The sequence below is a fragment of the Thalassophryne amazonica genome, chromosome 19 (genome assembly GCF_902500255.1).
Source record: "Thalassophryne amazonica chromosome 19, fThaAma1.1, whole genome shotgun sequence".
Lineage (NCBI taxonomy): Eukaryota > Metazoa > Chordata > Actinopteri > Batrachoidiformes > Batrachoididae > Thalassophryne > Thalassophryne amazonica.
The window spans coordinates 47,827,872-47,849,398 of NC_047121.1; the positions used below are offsets into that span (position 1 = coordinate 47,827,872).

At 39.6% G+C, this 21,527-nt stretch overlaps 1 protein-coding gene across 5 annotated transcripts in view; it reads left to right on the plus strand.

Moving 5' to 3' along the window:
• The window catches only part of qkia (QKI, KH domain containing, RNA binding a), a 150,155-nt gene that overhangs the window by 43,827 nt on the left and 84,801 nt on the right, over positions 1-21,527 (plus strand). For all 5 annotated transcript variants that reach the window (XR_004557967.1, XR_004557968.1, XM_034160071.1 and 2 more), the window contains exon 2: positions 20,429-20,571. Coding sequence is in view for 3 of the 5 variants with exons in the window: in XM_034160071.1 (XP_034015962.1) it covers positions 20,429-20,571 (143 nt within the window). In the remaining 2 variants the exon portion in view is untranslated. The remainder of the gene's footprint in view (positions 1-20,428; positions 20,572-21,527) is intronic.

The window sequence follows — 21,527 nt, forward strand, 5'->3', positions numbered from 1 at the left end:
TGGGTGCTCATAGCATCTGTATTTTGCATGTTTGAGACCGTGGCGTTATCTTATTGTGCTTGACAAGCTGCTGTTCCGTTTGCTGAATAAAAAATGTAATCCACTGTATACATATATTTAAAGAGTTATCGGTTTACTTTGTGCCCGTGTCAACTTCATTCGTAACAGGTGGACTGCAGTGCATTTTTAGTGCAAATCATGATCATTCTTTTACTGATGTCACACAAATAAACATGCACATTTTGGGGCCTGTGTGGGACAATGCACAGCTGTCTGTGCACGCTGCTGTGTGTGTTATATCAGTGGGACAATGCACAAAAAACTGTCCGTTCATCCGCTGCCCAGTGGTGGCATGTTCCATCAGCACAGTTGTCTGTGTTCCACCGACACAGCATAATTATCAACTAGTTTGCTTAAATTCTGTGGATGAAGCAATAATTAGTAAGTCCCTTCGGCTGCTCCCTTGGATCTGCATGTTGATTTGGCACAAGTTTTACGTTGGGTGCCCTTTCTGTGCAACGCCACATTACATGGAGAAATGTGGCAGGGGTGGGGCTTAAATTGCCAGTATTTGAACATGCTCAGTTATGTGGCAGAGATTGTGTTTAAGGAAGCATACCACCAAGTGGCTGACTGAATTCCATTTTGTACTTAAGGGCATTAACACATGCAAAATCTTAATTTACATACTGCTGTCTATGTCACATTACCACCCAGTATCAATTGCGCAGTTAGTCTTATTAAATTAAGGTGCCTTGTAGGGCTGGGCGATATGACTTAAAATTCATATCACGATATAAATTGAATCCCTTGATGGTAATGATACATATCACAATATAAAGTTAAGTGTAAAAGTTATAATGGAAGTGTTTCTGAATGGGTCATATAGTCCCTTTGCAAAGCTAATGTGATTAAAATAAACAAAGGAATAAATAAACAACAACAACAAACAAAAACATATAATTAGTTTTGAGCGCCTGATTCTCTGACTTGTTAGACATGTATTTTTGTGCATTGGAAAAATCTCATTTCGCCATTCCTGCCTCTGTCCAGCAGGAGGCAATGTTAGTTTGGCTGCTTTTGGAGGTGGTTTGTCCAGAAAGACCTCAGAGACCCCACCACATGGGTTGATGATCTTGATTGGCTTATGCTATGGGGTTCCACCAATAATAGAGTGGAAGGCGTGTTTTTTTTATTATTATTTTTTTCTCTGCTCTCCTGCCCCGAGACGGAACTCTGAGTGTAGTTGAATGAGGAAATGTGAGACTGTGTACTGCGGCTTTTTGCAAATATGCGCACCAAATTTGACCATAAAATTCACAAAATATTGCAGAAATTATTATTCAGGTTATAGCAGGCCTATTAACATCATTTAAAAACTTGTATAAACCTCGAAGCGTGCACGTTTAAAACACATTCAAACAGAGACTGTGTCTGGTGAATTTAATGGGAGAACTGCTTAATTCTGTCATGTGACTTTTACATGACCGAATTCAGTCAGGCGACTCCAGAGGGTTAAAATAGCTTACAATTTTACACTCTTACAAGGAGAAGTTTCAATCTACTGAGGTGGAGCTGGAGCCTGTGACCACAGCACTGACTGCAGCCTTTTCCAGTCGTTCAGAGTCACTGAGGAAGATACGATGACATCATCAACAAGCATTACCGCGATTGGGGGGTGGAGTCTAAATCTCTACCGTTGGCCAAATTTATACTGGTGATACGGTTATATCGTGTATACCACCCACCCCTAGTGGATTGACACTTGCACAAATTTGATTCTTGAGAGTAAACTGTGAACAAAGAAAATATAGAAATGTTCAAAATCTCTGGCATGCATTATGTGAGCTTTACGTGAACATTGCACTAGGCCTGTGCAGTTTAGGCGGTTTAATTGGTGCATGGTATGGCCGATGGTAGAGATTTGGACTCCACCGACTAATTGCAATAAGGGCCGCAGAGTTTTCAATCCAGGAAAACTCCTCTGTGAAGCGGCTGTGTGTGTGTGTGTGTGTGTGTGTGTGTGTGTGAACCAGTTTGCTGCAGTGGAGAGGGTGCTCTGAGATGAGGTGATTCTCACTGCTGTTCATGTAAGTTTGTGAGTCGCCGGATGCACTGGGGGCAGGTGGGGGCTCCGGCGCAACCTGAATCAAACATATGAGAAAGCAGCACATTGAATAATGCAATGATTCTTTTTTAACCGGAGCAGAAAGACAAAATCAGCCAGGTAACATCAGTTTACCCAGACTGACTTCAAATATGAGTAAATTAAGTGTTTTTTCTAAAATGTTTTGGTGGTTTTGTGTTAAGTTTTGTAAATGATTAAGTGACCGTCCTGAAAGCGCTTCATGTATTCAGAGCGCGTGTGCCATTACAATATAAATATTACAAATAATTACCTTCTAGACTATCCATAATGCGTTCTCCATGTCATGAAGCGCACAAGAGAGGGGCAAAAAAATGCAGCACCTGTAGAAAATTCCTCTGATTCCGGAAGCGATTCGTTGTGGTTTCATCAGTGAAATTCTGAGAGCAAATGATTAATCTGTTACAAAATAATTATTTTATATAATGCAGTGTCCAGCAGCACAAAGTGCAGCATCCTGTGGAACACAGCGGATCGCGTTGGCATGATGAATTGCACGGCAGTGCAGTGGTTAAATGTGTGCAAGTGTCAAGGTGCAGAACTGTCTACCCCACTCGCAAACGTTTGGATTATCTATGCAATTTAGCACTTGTTATCTGGAATTTTAGTAAATCAGGACCTATATGTCTAAATTTACCTCTGGTTGTCTGGCCTTATTTATTTCCTAGAATCATTAAAAGAGAAGAGAATAGTGGAAATACTATTAACCACTGCTTTATTTAAAAAATCATTTAAAATCACCTTAAACTAGAGGGACTCATTCAGCGGCACTACAGAGTGGAACATTTAATCATATAGGCTTTAAGATTAATTGGTGTTACACTCAATCTGTTTCAGGTGACAGATATTATCAGCCCCAATACCAGACATCACATGGCATCTAAAGCTGCTTTCTTGAAGCAAATCTGATCATGCTGATTTCTCGCTCATTACATTTTTGTGCTCTCCATCACCTCTTCTCCCTCTGACACACGCACACAAGGAAAGACGTGCTCTGCATTGTCAAATGACAATTTGCTGTGAACTTCAGGGTAACGACAAAGCAGTTACGGATCACATCTATGTTTGGGCTCTTATTTGCCTCATTCCCATTTTCCAGAGGCAAAGGATGAGCTGAATGGTATTCCTCAGTTTTCAAACTAACTGCTGTTACTTCTGGTATCTGCTTATTCTTCTGGTATCTGCTTATTCTTTTTTTTTACTGTCATCTGTTTAAATTGCTATTGACATTTGCACTTATCCTTGAAACATGGTGACTTTGCCATCAAATATATTTTCTTAAATGCAAACATGCCTGTTTACTGTGCCCATTTAATATGGCGGTGACCAAAATCCTGGTGGACCTTGTCCATCAACATAAACGTCATGTGGCAATCAGATACTGTACTTTACAAGCTCAATTTTAGTTGTTGAACATGTTTCTATAGCGGTGTGTTCTGAATGACCATTTATTTGTCTTTCTCGTCCAATACTTTGAACCTTCTTGCTGGATTGATAGTCAGCATCTCATGGTCGAGGCTCTGCTCTGCCTTAGGTGCTATTCCACTGCTGGGTCTTCATCCAGAGTACTGTTATTATAGATCTTTTATTTAGTAGTTCAAGCTGCAGCTTTAGATTCTCTCTGTGTGTGTGTGTGTGTGTGTGTGTGTGTGTGTGTGTGTGTGTGTGTGTGTGTGTGTGTGTGTGTGTGTGTGTGTGTGTGTGTGTGTGTGTGTGTGTGTGTGTGTGTGTGTTTTTCTCCAGGCTGCAGTGATCCTGGTCTTGTATCAAAATATACAGCAGGGTATGTAGGAGTGACATAGATACAGCTCAAGGGAGGTTGAACTCCTCTTAGTCCCGTTCAACTACTAATTATCAGTTATAAAATGTCAGTTTTTATTTTCTTGTCTTTACATGCGTTTTCTGTTTGTTGACCACACACGCCAAGCGTTGGAAAAAAAGAGTATTTAAGTACTTGACAGAGCTCACGAATACAACACCAAGACTCCCAGAAATATTGATAAGGATGTAGTTGTCTTTATTCAAATTGGTGTTTTCAATGCAAGTTTGTCTGACATAATAAACATGAACAGATTCTTGTCCATGACTAAATTTTGTGATAGGGTACATTCTATGGTGTTGTGTACCATTGTGTTGGTCCAGCTGACTACCTGTGTGAGATTAAATATAGACACCAACCAGGAACCATTTTCCTCTGTGGAATTCGGGTGCTACAGCCAGTAAACGAAAATTGGAAAGCTAGGGGTTCTAGCTCATTTTCCTGAACTATGTTAACAATAAAAGCATTTTAATCAAAGCAGCAACAGTTCTGAAATAAAAAGTTTAAGGCTAGAGTGTCTTTTGTGGACCACTGATCTTGGCAAATGTAGTTCAGCTACAAACAGACTTTATGGATGTCTCATGGGAAGTTAACAAGTACTACGTCGCATTCCACGATGAAGAATAAACTTTAGATATCTGGTTGACTTGAGAATCATCATCAACTGAAGTGGTGATGAAAAGTACCTGATATGGAATTGTTTCAGCCCTGGTCCCACAAGGATTAGAACATATGAATTTATTAGGGGCGTTTATGCTGTTGAACAATAATTTACAATGATTTCCAACTTAAAGATGCAATATTATAGTATCACAAGTATTCACAAAACAAAATAATAAAACTTATCTGTATCTCTTCTGACTACTGAGACAGAGCCAATTAAAATACTTGATATTTTGTCAATTTAGTGAAAATGAACATTTTGCCATTTTTAAACCTCTATTTCTCAGTGAAGAACATTTCTTCTTGAAGGAATTCTACACAATGTCGCAAAGACTGTACCTTTCAACTCGTTCCAGAAAGGGCCGAGAGGATGCAGAGTTTCTTTGAAACCACCCACTCCACCATGTGATTTCACTGATTTACTGATTCCATCTGCTCAAAGTGATGTTAATCAGTGAAATCACCTGGCGGCGTGGGTGGAATGAGTTGAAGACCTCTGCTTTAGGGTGACACGTACATTTGTAAAAACTGTTTTACCCAGTTTTAGTGTTTTAGTGAATTCTCTTGCCTCAGGGAGATGTCCTAGAGGGCTGTTGCTCTTCAGATTTTATGTTTGTGAGGATAAGCACCCAGAAAAAAAATGGCAGTGTTCCTGGACTCATAGATACCATTCTACAAGACTGAAATCCTTATATTATACTAAATTTACATTTGAGGATCAACATTTAAGGTCTTACAAAACCTGAAGGACCCCTTTGTGCTCACTGAAAACTATACTTGCTAAATCTATGTATTGGTGGAGGCGCCAGAAAAATATATAGCACACTCGGGTCTATAGTTTTTGAAGTTCTATAGCTCTCAATTTGGCAAGTGTGCAAACTTTGGTGCCCTGAAACATCATATGGGACAGTTAGTAAAGTCCTACTTTTTACACAGAAATTCCCTATATACCTCGACTCTATAGAGGCATAGTATCATCCCAGTTTGGTCTTTCTTTCATGCTTCAATCAAATATACAAGTCAGGTTCATTTTCTGTATAATTTAATAAAATGTCTTGAAAGTTAATATGCAAAAAAAAGTTCTTTTCACCAAAACACGTAACATTGTTTACTGACATCTTCAACTCTAGAACAAAGAACAACACTCATATCTATACTAGTCTTGGGATTTAAATAATCATTTAAGTTTTGATAGCCAAGCTGTACTATATCCATGAGCTCTGTTCTTCATAGTTATTTGATTATCATTAATATGCCACTTTATTCTAGTCTGTATTATCCATCCCATGAACAAGCAATTTAACATCCGTGTTAAGAAAACACTTCTTGTGTTTGATGATAGGAAGACACCTGAAGCAGACCAGACTCAGTGGAGTGACCATCTACTGTGACCACACTAATGACATAGGACAAAAGCACAACACAGAATTGTCAGAGCATGCAATGACAGAAATGATGCTTCTCAGCAACCATAGTCGTGTTCATAGTCATGAATGGTGAAGATTAGAGTCCCAATAAAATAGTCTGTATTAGTAAGTCAGTAATTGCATGTAAATGCTGTCATTGAAATAGGACATTACCCAGGCTTAGTTCTGTGGTTACTTTCTCTTATGGTTTTGACTTTTGAGGTGTTCTCTACTGTGGCCCCCAGTCACCTCCCAAGGTCATTTTTTGCTCACCTGGTGCGTAGGTCCAGTGCGCTTATTTCATGGGTCGCCTGTTCGTCGGTGGCAGCGGCAACGTATGTAAAATTCTTCTTCTCAGAAACCACTGAACAAGTAAAGCTGAAACTTCAGCAAGCATAAAACTGTATCCCACAGGTTTTGCGAAATTTTCCATTTTGACCTTGATATGACCCCTGGACTGTGATCACACCCACTTTTACAGTTGCAACTAGGGCTGCAGCTATCGATTATTTTAGTAATCGAGTATTCTATCGATTTATTCTGGTGATTAATTGAGTAATCAGATAAAAAGTAGTCCAGGTCTCTCCCTAAGCAATGGCACAATGTCACTGTGCCAAAGTGTTGGCATTTTGCTGAAATGGCAATGGGATGTGGCTTTGTTTTGTTTTCTCCGACTTGTAAAATGTAACCATTTTTGTTTTGTTTTTTGTTTGTTTTTAATAAAGGTTGATGGACTGGGTCCCTGCGTGATATTTTTTTTTAATCCCTCTTTCTCTGCAATTCAGCAGATGCATTTCAGCTGGAGGTTGAACATGCAAGCCTCACAGACAGTTTTTTTTTATTATTATTATTTTATTTAAGTTACCGTGTTTGTGTTGTGTGTTGCCCAAAAAAGCAAAAATTAAAAAGTCAAACACTCAGTGTGAGCCTGAGGGAAACACAGAAGAAAGAGTGGACTTCTGCTGTTTGTCAATGTAGTCGGGGACAGAGCTGTGACTCGCCCGGTCTGACAGCTCCTCACACTGGGCAGAGACAGCAGCCGGCCACCGGGTCAATAGTCCCTCCCCACGTAGAGCAGACCGTGTGTTTTTTTAAAATACACAGACACACTGCTTCGCTTTAAATGCACAGTAAGTCTATTTCAGATGATCAGCGTGGACCATCTTTCTCTTAAAAGGCTTTATTTTTACTCTGTGTCACGTTAGAAAGCGGTAGGTATCGTTGCTAATTTCATTAGCTGTTATGCTCCAGTCGTCTTCTGTTTGTTTGTTTTTTTTTCCCCTGCGGACGTTGCAGCGGCACACACAGGCCTGGCATATGTACTACAATGTTAAACGAAGCTTCGAGGCACAGAATTTGCCTCGAACATTTTTTGTAATCGAATTACTCGAGTTACTCGATTAATCGTTTCAGCCCTAGTTGCAACTTTAAACATCATCTTCTCCAAACTACTGAATCAGTGGAGCTGAAATTTGGTGTGTGTGTCCCTACCCATGAGCACCACCAATGTTTATTTAAGGTTTTCTGATCTGATTTCAAATATGGCTGCTATGGCGGCCATATTGAAAATACTAGGGCTGAAATGATTAATCGAGTAACTCGAGTAATTCGATTACAAAAAATGTTCGAGGCAAATTCTGTGCCTCGAAGCTTCGTTTAACGTCGACTTACTGTGCATTTAAAGCGAAGCAGTGTGTTTGTGTATTTTTAAAAAACACACGGTCTGCTCTACGTGGGACTATTGACCTGGTGGCCGGCTGCTGTCTCTGCCCAGTGTGAGGGGCTGTCAGACCGGGTGAGTCACAGCTCTGTCCCCGACTACATTGACAAACAGCAGAAGTCCACTCTTTCTTCTGTGTTTCCCTCAGGCTCACACTGAGTGTTTGACTTTTTAATTTTTGCTTTTTTTTGGGCGACACACAACACAAACACGGTAACTTAAATAAAATAATAATAATAATAATAATAAAAAACTGTCTGTGAGGCTTGCATGTTCAACCTCCAGCTGAAATGCAACTGCTGAATTGCAGAGAAAGAAGGATTAAAAAAAATATCACGCAGGGACCCAGTCCATCCATCAACCTTTATTAAAAACAAACAAAAAAACAAAACTTAAAAATTGTTACATTTTACAAGTTGGAGAAAACAAAACAGAAAGCCACATCCCATTGCCATTTCAGCAAAATGCCAACACTTTGGTGCAGTGACATTGTGCCATTGCTTAGGGAGATACCTGGACTATTGATGTTGTTTAAAAAGGCAGAAGTATTTTTTTTTATCCGATTAATCGCCAGAATAATCGATAGAATACTCGATTACTAAAATAATCGATAGCTGCAGCCCTAGAAAATACCACCTAGAACCATTAGTCAGCAGTTTTTAAAGATATTGAGTTGAAATTTGGTACATGTAGCTCCAAAACATATATGGGTTTTTACAATTTTTTTTTATTTATTTATTTATTTTTTTTATTTTGCCCTTGATACGACCTTTGGAATTTGGCCATGCACACTTTTCTAGCAGAAGTTATGTCTTGTATCATCCAGATGAGCTATGGTGCCGCAGCACTATTTTATTCTTTATTGTTTGTCAGATACCTGTCTAACAGATAAACTGATACTGAGCGCTGTGTGTGTGTGTGTGTGTGTGTGTGTGTGTGTGTGTACACACAACTGCCTCCAACAGGTTAATTGACAACACTGCCAATAATGTTCACTGTGTGTTTAATTTACTGATTAAGGTCCTGGGTGACACACCACTGAGCTGAGAGATGGCTAAAGCAGAGGAAGAGGAGATGAGTTGCTGGTTAAACAGCATTTAAAACAAGCACACACTCCAGGTTTTTTTTTTTTTTTCTCCCCCGCATGTGTCCATGAGACTAAAGTGAATTATCAACAAAATTCTCAGACATTCCTTTAATCAAGTTGTAGTTGGTGTTAATTTCTTCTCTCTCTTCTGCTTTTCTGTGAGATTCTGGTGATCGTCAGTCTCCTCCCATGTGTGTTTCTTACAAAATCAGCCTTTTCTGCCGGGGTGGACAGCTAGACAAATGATTGTCGTTCATACAAGGCAGGGGGTAATTTTTAGGTGAGCGCAGCGCTTCAGAAAAGACTTGCCATACTGAAATTAGTGGTTGTCAAATGCTGCATGTCTCCGCTGATGGCCCAGCACACCCTCCTTATGTTAATGTGGCATTTCAGCAAGAAGAAATGGAATCTGAAGGAGGCGGGGTAGTGTTGTTGGGTAGGATTACTTCGACAAGCTTCGCGCTCTCTTTGTTTTTTTCTTTTAAATATTTTTAACAGAAAACATATTCAGATGTACTGAACTATTTTGTAAGCTTGGTATAGAACTGATTTTGTAACTTACAGAATTATAGATCATATATACTTATCACTTGGGGCTCCTATACACATCCTTAGCCCACCAGTGGTCTGTTAAATAGCAATTCCATGTGTGGTGATGTTGCCTGGAAGACACATAGAAGGCCAATAAAATACCCTGACCCATAATAAGTAGATGTTTTTTTTTTTTTCCACAATATGGCACTTGTTGAAATTTTATTATTTTCCACACCGGATAAGCAAACTGACAGATGTGTACATCAACATTTGGAGAGATGAAGTTCACAAGGTCTTACAAGCTTGAATGCACAGACCATCATGCCTCTGTTTAAGGGTTCTATTGAAAGCACAGTCAACATCAATTGAAAATGATTACCTGTTTACCACAGAGCTTACAATTTTACCTTTTTGTTTGTTTTGTTTGTTTGTTTGTTTTAAAGACTACAAAATAACCATACTACAAAAAGGTTATGTCACAGGATTTAACCTATCTTAGATTTGAAACCTTTGCATTTTTGAAGATAGATGCAGGACTGAGATGACACACTTGTCTCTCGATTCATAGTTGAGCTAAATTTATATAGTGCTAAAACACAATACAAGTTTGCCCACATAAGTAAGGTTTAACCTTGCCCATACCATGAGGAAGCATACTGGCGACAGGGATCGGAGGAAAAAATGCATATATTTGATTATAGAAAGATACCTCGGGCAGACAAATGCCAAACAAAAAGAAACAACTGAAATAAAACAAAAGAACCACAAGGAATTGTCAAACATGCATAAACTGAAATTACTTTGCGTACCTCAGTGCAGATTTGATACACACTGCGATTTTACAAATACTGTGATTTTATAATATAATCTATTGCGATACAGCGCATCCAGAAAGTATTCACAGCGTGTCGCTTTTTCCCCATTTTCTGTTACAACCTTATTCCAAAAAGGATCAGATTCATTTTTTTCCCTCAAAATTCTAAACCTAATACCCCATAATGACAATGAGATTTTTTGCAAATTTATAACTCTTGTCTGATGAGACAAAGATTGAACACTGTGAATGCCAGTTATGTTTGAAGGAAACCAGGCACTATCCCTACAGTAATGCATGATGGTGGCAGGAACTGGGATACTAGCCATGATTGAGGGAAAGATGAATGGAAATAGTGAATCGTGCTGTGAATACTTTCTGGATGCACTGTATGCCTGCTATATATATATATATATATATATACCATATTTTCCGCACCATAAGGCGCACCTAAAAGCCTTAAATTTTCACAAAAATCGGTCGTGAACCCTATAATCCGGTGCGCCTTATGTGCGCACTGAATTCCAAAATCTGTAAAAACGACCGACGTTGTCTTTGACCGTCGGAATATCGGACCATTTCCCGCTGACACAGGGACGTAATATGTAAAGTACGTACGCTGGCAGCAAAGAGTACGTACCCTGGCAGCGATAAACCAATCGGAGAACATTACATAATAAAGTACGGACGCTGCCAGCGATAAACCAGTCAGAGAAGAGTCCGTGAGTCCGTGGTACGTACACTTACCTCCGCCACTCCTCTGGTAGTTATACTACAGGTATCCTGCAAAACACCATTTGTTAGTCTAAGGACCCCCGAAAATGGCGCCAGCGAAGAGACATGCTTACGAGGCACAATTCAAACTGCAGGCTATCAGTTACGCGGTTGTTCATGGGAATAGAGCAGCTGCGAGAGAATTCAAGATCAATGAATCGATGATACGTAAGTGGAGGAAACAAGAAAATGAACTGCGTCAAGTTAAAAAGACCAAACGGAGTTTCCGCGGAAACAAAGCGAGGTGGCCACAGTTGGAAGACCAACTCGAGCAATGGGTCATCGAACAAAGAACAGCCGGGAGAAGCGTCACCATTTGGCTGAAGGCAAAAACAATAGCACAAGACATGAGCATCGAAAACTTTGACGGAGGTCCGTCTTGGTGCTTTTGTTTTATGAAAAGGCGCCAGCTCTCTATCCGCGTGAGGACTACCGTGGCGCAAACAATTCCCAGCGGATTACAAAGAAAAGCTGGCCATCTTCTGCACCTACAAGATTACTGAAAAAAAGATCCAGCCCAACCACATCACCAACATGGACGAGGTCCCGCTCACCTTTGACATCCCCATGAACCATACTGTGGAGAAGAAGGGAACCAGCACGGTATCCATACGCACCACAGGTCATGAGAAGTCGGCTTTCACTGTTGTTCTTGGTTGCCATGGTAACGGAGAGAAACTACCACCTATGGTAATTTTTAAAAGGAAGACGCTGCCAAAAGAAACATTTCCAGCCGGAGTCGTTAAGGCCAATTAAAAGGGCTGGATGGACGAGGAGAAAATGAGTGAGTGGCTGAGAGAAGTGTATGTAAAGAGACCGGATGGTTTTTTTCCACGCATCACCGTCCCTGCTGATCTGCGACTCCATGCGCGCCCATCTCACCGCTACTGTAAAAAACCACATCAAGAAAACTAATTCGGAGCTTGCCATCATTCCGGGAGGACTAACCAAAGAACTCCAACTGCTGGACATTGGTGTAAACAGAGCATTCAAAGTGAAATTGCGAGCGGCTTGGGAGTGATGGATGACAGACGACGAACACACCTTCACTAAGACGGGGAGGCAGCGCCGGGAGAGTTACGCCACCATATGTGAATGGATTGTGGATGCCTGGGCTCAGGTTTCTGCTTTAACTGTTGTCCGAGCTTTTGCGAAAGCTGGCATCATTGCTGAACAGCCACCTGGCAATGAGACTGACTCCGACGATGATAAGAGGGAAGATGAGTGGGAACCTGGTGTGTTTGATGGCAGACTTGCCCAGCTGTTCAATTCAGACACAGAAGATGAGGACTTCGATGGATTTGTGACAGAACCATAATAAAAAATAATGTGAGTAACATATTGTTAAATACCGGTAGTTCAGAGTTGTTAAAAAGTTCAAATAAACTCACTGTTTTGCTTCCGTGACAATAGTAGATACTAGAATAAAGTTCAAATAAACTCACTGTTTTGCTTCCGTGACCTTTTTTTTGTAGACTGTATGTTTTACCGTGCGCGATTTTGTAAGGGTTAAGTACCCGCTAATTGAGGCCGCGCCTTATAATCCGGTGCGCCTTATGGTGCAGAAAATATGGTATATATTAAACATACTGCGTATTTGGTTAATAAATAAAATGTTTTCAAGTACATATATATATATATATATATATATATATATATATATATATATATATATATATATATATATAATATAACACTTGGTCACCTTTTTTATAGTATCTATTATGTTGATAACATTGATAATGTATGTGTTTGCATATGCCTAATGTCTGTCTGCCCTGTCACAGAACAGGGGGTTTAAAATGAAACCTAGTAAATTTTGTGCTTTTCAAATATTGTCTGTAGCCCTTTTGGATATGTTCTTGTTGGCTTACTGAGACACCCCACTACAGCACCCCCAACCCAAATCCTCTTCCCACGGCCATGCTTGCATCTGCTTGCAGTGGGGATGATGTCACCTAACCTAATAGAGTTGGCCTACAATAAATTCATTTCACCTCCCACTACTGACAAAAGCTGTAACTTATTTCCACCTAATCTATTTACTCAAAACATAAAATGAAGCAAATTTATTTCAATTATATTGATTCTGGAATTTAAAAATAAAATTTTTATATCGTAGAGACACATGTTGCAATACTTAAGAGATTTAGCGACTTGTGTTTTATTTTCTAGCTGGACACATTGGTAACATTTGAAGTCTTGAAGTGATCCACAACATGACTGGTGGAGTTTTGTTTAGTCTTGTCATATAACCCCAATGCTGTCTTCTCTTTACCGGCTTCCTGTCCACACAAGGGTGCATTTCAAGGCTTTAGAAATAAGAGAAACGGGCAAACTCATTTTAAGGTGTAGTAATTTTCATCATGCTTGTGATGATGAGCTCATTCCCTGCAACTAGCCAAGACATGTTCAGCAGGTGGGAGACAGGTTGCATTTATTACGTAAGCAAAACAAAGTTTCACTGTGGATTGATCTGGTGCATTAAAGTTAACCAGGGTGTAATCAGTTTCTGGTTATTATATGCTGTTTTGTCAGTTTGGAGATACAGTGTTAAGACATTAGAAGGATGAATTCATGGAGTTACCTCTTCACTCACTGCATTTTACAGCAAACATGCCTGGGCTTTTTGGACGTCTAGTAAAACATGTAGTGATTGTGCTCCTCTTTATCACGCTGAAGGTACTGAGCCTTATGTGCCAGCTCATGCCCTACAGTCTCAGGGTGATGACCTGTTTTTGTGTGTGTGTGTGTGTGTGTGTGTGTGCGAGCGAGCGAGCGAGCGCGCTCAGGGTGAAGTAGTAGTCAGTAGGTTTGTTCATTAGTATCCAACTTTATGGAATAATTAATCCATTATCAGGCAAAGTGGATGTGTTTAACTCAACGGTTACATGTTTGTTTGTTTTTTCAATACTTAATTCATTAATTAGTTTCAATTTTTGTTTTACTCTTCTTATGGTGATTCTTAGTGTGTTGTTTGTGTTGACTGTATGTTTTAAATTTATGTGTGACTGTATGCTTTAAATTTGTGGTTGTAAAGTCTGTTTTCATTTTTAAAGCACTTTGTATATCTTTCAGAGAGTGCTTTGTGATCTAATTTGACTTTATTTGTAACGTAGAAGCTTTTTTCAGTTTGGACAAACAAGAAACTTTTACCTTTTCTGTTTACAGAGGACAGAGTTCGGTGTCCGTGCTGTTTGTACAAAGCACCCACAGTCCACAGGATGAACCATATTGGTGTTAAATATTCTGTATTTGCTGATGGCATGTCTTTTTCCATTGCAATTTGTATCTGAAAACAAAACAGAAAATCTGAGAGAATCAGCTTATTTTGCAGTACTTGCACTTTTTAATACATTGCAAGATGTGGCCTTTAGTTTGGTCTGAGTGCCCCTCTACGTTCTGTTTTTGTTTACTTCCATTACTGTTTTTTGCTGTGTCAGTCTCATCCAGCTGTAAAATAAACATGTTTGTGGCGTTTTGCCATACACAAGGTGCGGCCCAAACAAAATGGACTGAGTATGTGTCAAACTAAATAAAGAAAACCCATCTATGTAAGCTCAGGGGTGCTTGGATGACACCTTCCCTGTATGTTTTCTCACTGTCCCTGCACAACCCATAACATTCTAACTCTTCAGCCCATCAACAGCTTGGAAACACCAGAGTAAAATAATCAGGTGTGAATAGAGCAGGTAGACAGTCCCGTCAGGAGCAGGTTTGGGCATCCCTGCGTTAGGGATTTAAATTACAGTTTTTAATATTAATGCAGCTGTTTTCCTTGTTGATAGATGCATAGTTTGATGGTATGGTCCCTACATGTTGTCTTCATGTTTTTGCAATGCAGAAGTGTCAGAATAACATGGCAGCACGGAAAAAGAGGAATTGATCATGTCCGAAGAACACAATTCTGATGGCTTGAAAGATTTGGAACAGGTTCATGGATCACTGACTGGATGTAGACTGATGTAATGTGTCTAAGCCTTGATGCTGTTATGATGAATTCTTAATTCTGGGAGTGTCTGTGTGCACGTCAGTCTAGTGAGCTCATGCGGTTTGGAATGTAGTCACTCTGGACCGAGCCTCCTGTCTTTTATTTATTTATTTTTTGTCAGTCCTGTCTTCTATCAGGAACTGATAGAAGACTCTACCACACAATTGACAGATGTGTGTATGTTTGTCTGTCCATGAACCATTAATCACTAGCAGTTGGTTTGTCATGTGTGTATAAGCAAATTGTTTGTTATAACATACGTTTGGCCCTCATTCCATGTTGGTGTCACTGTGGGCGTGAGGTGTGGAGACCAGGCATATATCACTATAGCATCTGTAGCCACGTGTCATATTCCCCAGTGAGAGTTTAAAATAAAATTTTCAAACTCCCTGAAATTCACAGGAAGAATAAAAAAAACACCCCAACATGGTCACACCATTCCTCTTGGTTTCACTAACCCCGCCATCATGTGGTTTATGGCTTTCATATCCTTGAGTCAGGACATGACTGTTTCTTCAGTCTGTCTGGAGTGTCTGATTGTTTTTGCTTTAGCGGTGATATGACTGTACTTGGCATGATTACTAATGTGTAAAAGCACAAATAATGGCTAAAGTTTGCGTCCCCCGTTAATGGATGTTAGAACTGTAGCCGACAATCCTCACCAGTTCTGCCACAGTGACATCCCTACACACACACACTGTATCAACAAGATGAATGAATCCTTTCTCTCCTTCCCCACAGCCCTGCATTCCTGTGCTGTGGGTGTGTGTGTGTGCGTGTGTGTGTGATTGAGAGCTTAGTGTGTATGTGAGAAATTTGGAGAAAAAGTCTTTGCTGGCAGTATGTATGAGTGTGAGAGGGCCATTAATTTTATCTGACAGAGGGATCAGATCTGAAGGCATATTATCTGAGGATGAGCGATTCTGTGCATTCTGGCTTTCCACTTGCCCCAACACTCATTCAGGCTTCTATATCAGCCGCTGGGGACAAGGTGATCTCAGCTGTGCTCAACTTTCGTCCCCATTTAAATAGTTAGATGCACATATTTAGATTTTACTGAAAGTAAATTCTTAAAATGTATTAGTTTCTCTGTGATTAGCAGGGTATGCATCAGATTAATGAAGTCAGTCAGATTTTTTAAAATTTTTTTTGTGTGAATTTAGACTGTGGGCAGCAGTGGTGCTGTGTGAAGTTGTGTGTTACTTGCAGGAAAAGCATACCGTTGGTGTAGAATCTATTACAAATGTGTATCAAATCAAATTTTTTTTTTTTAGTATTGATTATTTATTTATTTTTTGATAGCCTCAAAGCCTTGTTGCTCACTCTGGGGTCCTGGTAGGCGCTCGAGCCCACTGTTGGTTGTATTTCAGGTTATTCATCATGTCCTGTTGTCAAATATTGATGTGCACAAGGGCAAGCATGCATATATTGAGACAATAGATTTGACTTCCCATACTATACCTGTCACAATACTAAGTTGCTGGTTTGATACATATCACAATACTTGAGAAATGTTATGCAACATGATATATTACATATATATATCATCATATATAACATGATGTAATATATTGTGATTTGTTTGCTTTTTTGTAAGATGAAACTATTGAAAAAAAGTTTAACAACTTTAAGATGTTTTAAAATACATATCGCATTTGAAATCCTCCCCACCCCACAAGAACCATACTACATATTTGATAATTAAAACTCTTTTGATGTAAACTGCCTGCCTGCCAATGTGTCTTCACTTCAGATTTGGGTGAGTGAAAAGTGATTAAAAAATACTGGCTGGGCAATGTCTGATTAATTGGTATATCATGATATGTGCCCCATCACATCGTGGCTCACAAACAGTCAGTACATCTCAACCATTAAACACACCATTAAAGACTCGCCCCATCCATAATTTTTGCACTTTCTGGCTGCTGCTGCTCCTTTAAGTAAGTAATCGTCAGTGCTCAGTTTATCTCTGGGGAAATCTCTTGTGATCTGCCATTATTTTTTTCTTATGCCTGTGTGAAACGGGGATGATGTAATATGTTACACCCCCTGCTGAATGGAAGTGGTACTACATGTCCACCTCATTTCCACCAGCAATTGATTTTGAATTATGTCAAGTCTGGACTTTAAACTCAATTCTCATATTATAAAATTAAATACTGCAGTATTGTGAGTATCTTATTGTTTTTATTATTTATTTATTTTGAATGACCTCACCCCTATTATAGGCATTATATATGTCAGAAATTTTTATTGTCTTTGTTTCAGGAAGATGCAAAACTGTGGGCAAAATTTTTGTTTTATTCCCCCTTTAAATTTCAGTGGAACTGTTGCAGTGGAAAGGGGGATTTCTGTTATTTATTTCTCAGCAGTTACTCTGTGTGTGTGTGTGTGTGTGTGTGTGTGTGTGTGTGTGTGTGTGTGTGTGTGTGTGTGTGTGTGTGTGTGTGTGTGTGTGTGTGTGTGTGTGTGTGTGTGTGTGTGGTGAACTTGTAGAGATATTCACTTATCTTGGCAGTGATGTACGAGTCTCTTGTACATGTCTGTGGGTCCTCAGCCTTTGAGATGGAGAGACTCCTTGGAATAGCTTATGGAGTTATGAGGTTGTTTATGGAGTTAAAATTGTCTCATTAATATTTGTAAATGCACGCAGGGTGATCTACAAATAATCATTTATTTGCAAATGTGTTCAGATATCCACAAATGCAAATTTCATATTTGTAACTTGTAAATTGGTCTTTGCAAATAATGTTGTATTAGCAAATATAAAACTTAATTTGTAAAAAAAAAAAAAAAAAAAAAATTACATTTGTAAACTAGAAATTGTATTTGTGAATTGAGTTTCAGCATTTGTGGATCACCAATTACACGCATTCATCGCTTTCCTCTGCGACGTCATTTTGAGACATTCTTTTCGCGAACAGATCCACAAAAATGCTGACTGATTCACAAATACACATGCACACTGGCTGTCCACTAGATGGCAGTGTGGTTCCATTCATTGATGTGGCAAGCTGAAACTTTATGCTCCCGGATGACTCTTTAATCGTGATCGTTACTGAGTATTTCAAATGCTTATCGCAAAGCGTTCTCTTTTTTTACGACATAATGCAAGTTTTATAAGTCTGCGGACACTGATCTATATGTTACAGATAGAAATCAGTTTCCTCGGATCCGCGGAGCCTGGCTGTTGCGACAGTTGTCGTAAAGGGGGACTGGTTGGTTGCTGCGGTGGCGCTGTGTGGCTCCTGTGCGAAGCTTAGCTAAATGTAGCAACTTTTAGAACTTTCAAGTTTTTAAAAGAAGAATTTTGCAGCATGTCTGTGTCACGGAGCACGCACAGGCGCAATGCTGTTTAATACGCTTATTTGAACCACTGCGTTAAAGAGTACAACACTAACACCCCCGCCCCTTTCCCATGATGAAATCCATGGACACATAATTTTAAAAAATAATTCAGCTTGCCACATCAATGAATGGAACCACACTGCCATCTAGTGGCTATCCAGTGTGCGTGTGTATTTGTGAATCAGTAGGCATTTGTTTGTGGATCTGTGTTTGCGAAAAGAATGTCTCAAAATGACGTTGCAGAGGAAAGCGATGAATGCGTGTAATTGGTGATCCACAAATGCTGAAACTCAATTCACAAATACAATTTCCAGTTTTACAAATGTAATTTTTTTTTTACAAATTAAGTTTAATATTTGCAAATACAACATTATTTGCAAGTTTTACAAATGTAATTTTTTTTTTTTTTTACAAATTAAGTTTTATTTACATATACAAATACATTATTTGCAAAGACCAATTTGCAAGTTACAAATATGAAATTTGCATTTGTGGATATCTGAACACATTTGCAAATCAATGATTATTTGTAGATCACCCTGTGTGCATTTACAAATATTAATGAGACAATTTTAACTCCATAGTTGTTGGCAAGGCTGATGCCCTTGCAGTAGAATGAAGGGCCGAGTCTTTAGGGTCCTGGTGCTTTTGAGATTTGGACTTGGTTATGAGACTTGGATGCTTACCAGTGACCTAAGGTGACAACTGATTTCTTAGTACTACGTCACTTTGAAAGGTCCTTGGGTAAAGCTGGAATGACTTTGTGACATTTGAAAGGTTACTTAGGGCGACTCAGATAAGGAGTCTCGCTTTGTGAGGGAACAGCTCAGATATTTTGGCCATGTGGCACGTTTCTCTCAGCATGATCCAAGATGCAGGTGTCTTTGTTGAGGGCGACAGCAGCTGAAGAAGATCAATGTTTCACTTGCCTGCAGATGGTGGGGTGTACCAGTTTTCTGCTTGGTTGTCTGCTCACAGACCTGACTTGTCTCTGTCTGTGGTATTGTGTGTGTTTGTTTTTGTGTGTGTTTGCTGGCTGTCTGCAAAAGCTATTAGGAAAATTGTATTGAATGCATGGAAATATGTTCTTTTAAAAACTGAACTGAATTGTAATCATCAAATATATAATAATGATGTGTTGACTTGTCATTTGAGGATCTTTGTGTTCAGTATAATTTCTATTTTCTTTTTTTTTTTATCTCCAGTTGAGAACTGCTATGAAAATGTATGGGGTACCATGGCAGACCCCATGAAAAGACCGCACACTCCTTAAACTGATGAATAGCACATGTGGATCTAAGGGTCTCATTTCTTGACTATATGTGCACATTCTAGAAGAGATGTATGTCCCGTTGCATGTGGATGCTAGCTCAAGAACCAACATTCCTAATTTACCCCCTGATTTTGACTGGGAAGCAGTTTAGGACTCTGTGCTTTGACGCTTCGTAAACTCTGCAATATGAAACTCAAAGCTGACCCGAACTGTACATTGTCCTGCAAACTCTATGGGTACTTTGGGGGGGGGGGGGTTGAGCTTTTGACTGTCCAGTTGTTTTATTTTTGGAAGAAAGTAAGAAAACAGTTTGTCCACGCTTTTACATGTTAATATTTTTTTGTCACCTGTGGTTTTATTTCCAAATGACATGTCTCAACTTAAGTTATGCAAAGCACAAGAAAAGGTCCTTCTGGCCGGTTTAACTGCCACCAAGAAGGTGGTTGCAATAAGGTGGAAATGCTCACATTCTCTCTTACCAGGTACTGTCTTTTATAGATGTAGCATATCAAAAGTTGTCTACTGCACGTGTACATAATACCACGGAGGAAACTATCATTCTCTGGAATCAAGTAGTGGTTGACCTTAAAGCCTTTTTGATGCGAGGCCGCCATTGGTGAGGTGTTAGTAGATTGGGGCCATGTTTCTGAGTGTGCAGATGTGGTACTTTCTGTGGGGTTGTCCTTGGCCTCTGTATGTTTATTTTTTCTTGTTTTATGTTATCATTTCTTGGTGTTTTTGTTTGTTACAAAGCTAAATAAATAAAAATTTAGCCACAAAAAAATTAGAATCATGTGTCCATTTGTCTTGCTTTTCATTTCATAACCAAAGTGCACATTTTTGTGTGTTTCAGAGATCAATAGAGTACGTAAGGACATGTACAGCGACACAGTGAATGGCCTTGTGGACAGACACCCGCTGGAGCTGCCTGAGCCCATGGGACCCATCGTCCACCTGCAAGAGAAACTGTTTGTGCCTGTCAAAGAATATCCTGATGTAAGTAAATGACTTACCGTACATTATTATCTTCTGTTTTCGCTGCTTTTTGCTTGGACTTCATAACTAATTTTGTTTTTCCTTTGCTCCTGGGTTTTTCTGGTATTTACTTTTGAAAGACACACACGCACACTTATTTGTCATGACCATCTTGGTTGTTGTACCCAATTTTCTGGTGGCTGCAGCAAAGACAGGATTGTTAATGAATTGCCACTAAATGTCTATCAGACTGCAGTTTAAGGAAAAGGAAAGAATGTCAGCGTGCTCATAGGCCACCTCAGAAATAAAGTAGTGCTGAGAGGAGTGACAAGAAAACTGCTTGACCAGAGCAAAATTGGCTAATGAGTGACGTTGCTTAGTCAGGATTAGCAATGACCATCCATCTAGTCAGACACATGCACTGTTGTACACACAGTAGAGACAGAAGAATTCACAATGGTGACAACAACAACATGAGAAATAAAAGTATAATGGATTCGTCAGAACTGGTGTGTGTGTGTGTGTGTGTGTGTGTGTGTGTGTGTGTGTGTGTGTGTGTGTGCATACTGTAGGTGGGAAATCGATATTGCAAGTTGTGTGCGTGTGCATACTGTAGGTGGGAAATCGATATTGCAAGTTGTGTGCGTGTGCACAAGGTTTGAACTATGTTGCTTATGTCTTCCTGGTAATCTTTGGTGCACACATGGATGGCCATCAAGTTTTAGAGCAGCGTTTTTCTTCGTAATTCCAGTAGCTTGCAGACAGGAAATGAATGAATGGAGGGAGGTTACAAAAGATTTAGAGACACTGCAGAGAAGCGCAAATGCCACCCAGGCATGGATTTTATTTTCCCCTTGACAAAATTGATAAAAGGCACCAAGACAGCTGGGATCAGCTTAGCTGTAGTTGACCTCAGACCAGTTCCAGCTTCTAGGCAGCAGTTACTGTAAATCAGCCAAGTTTATCCCGTTTCACCT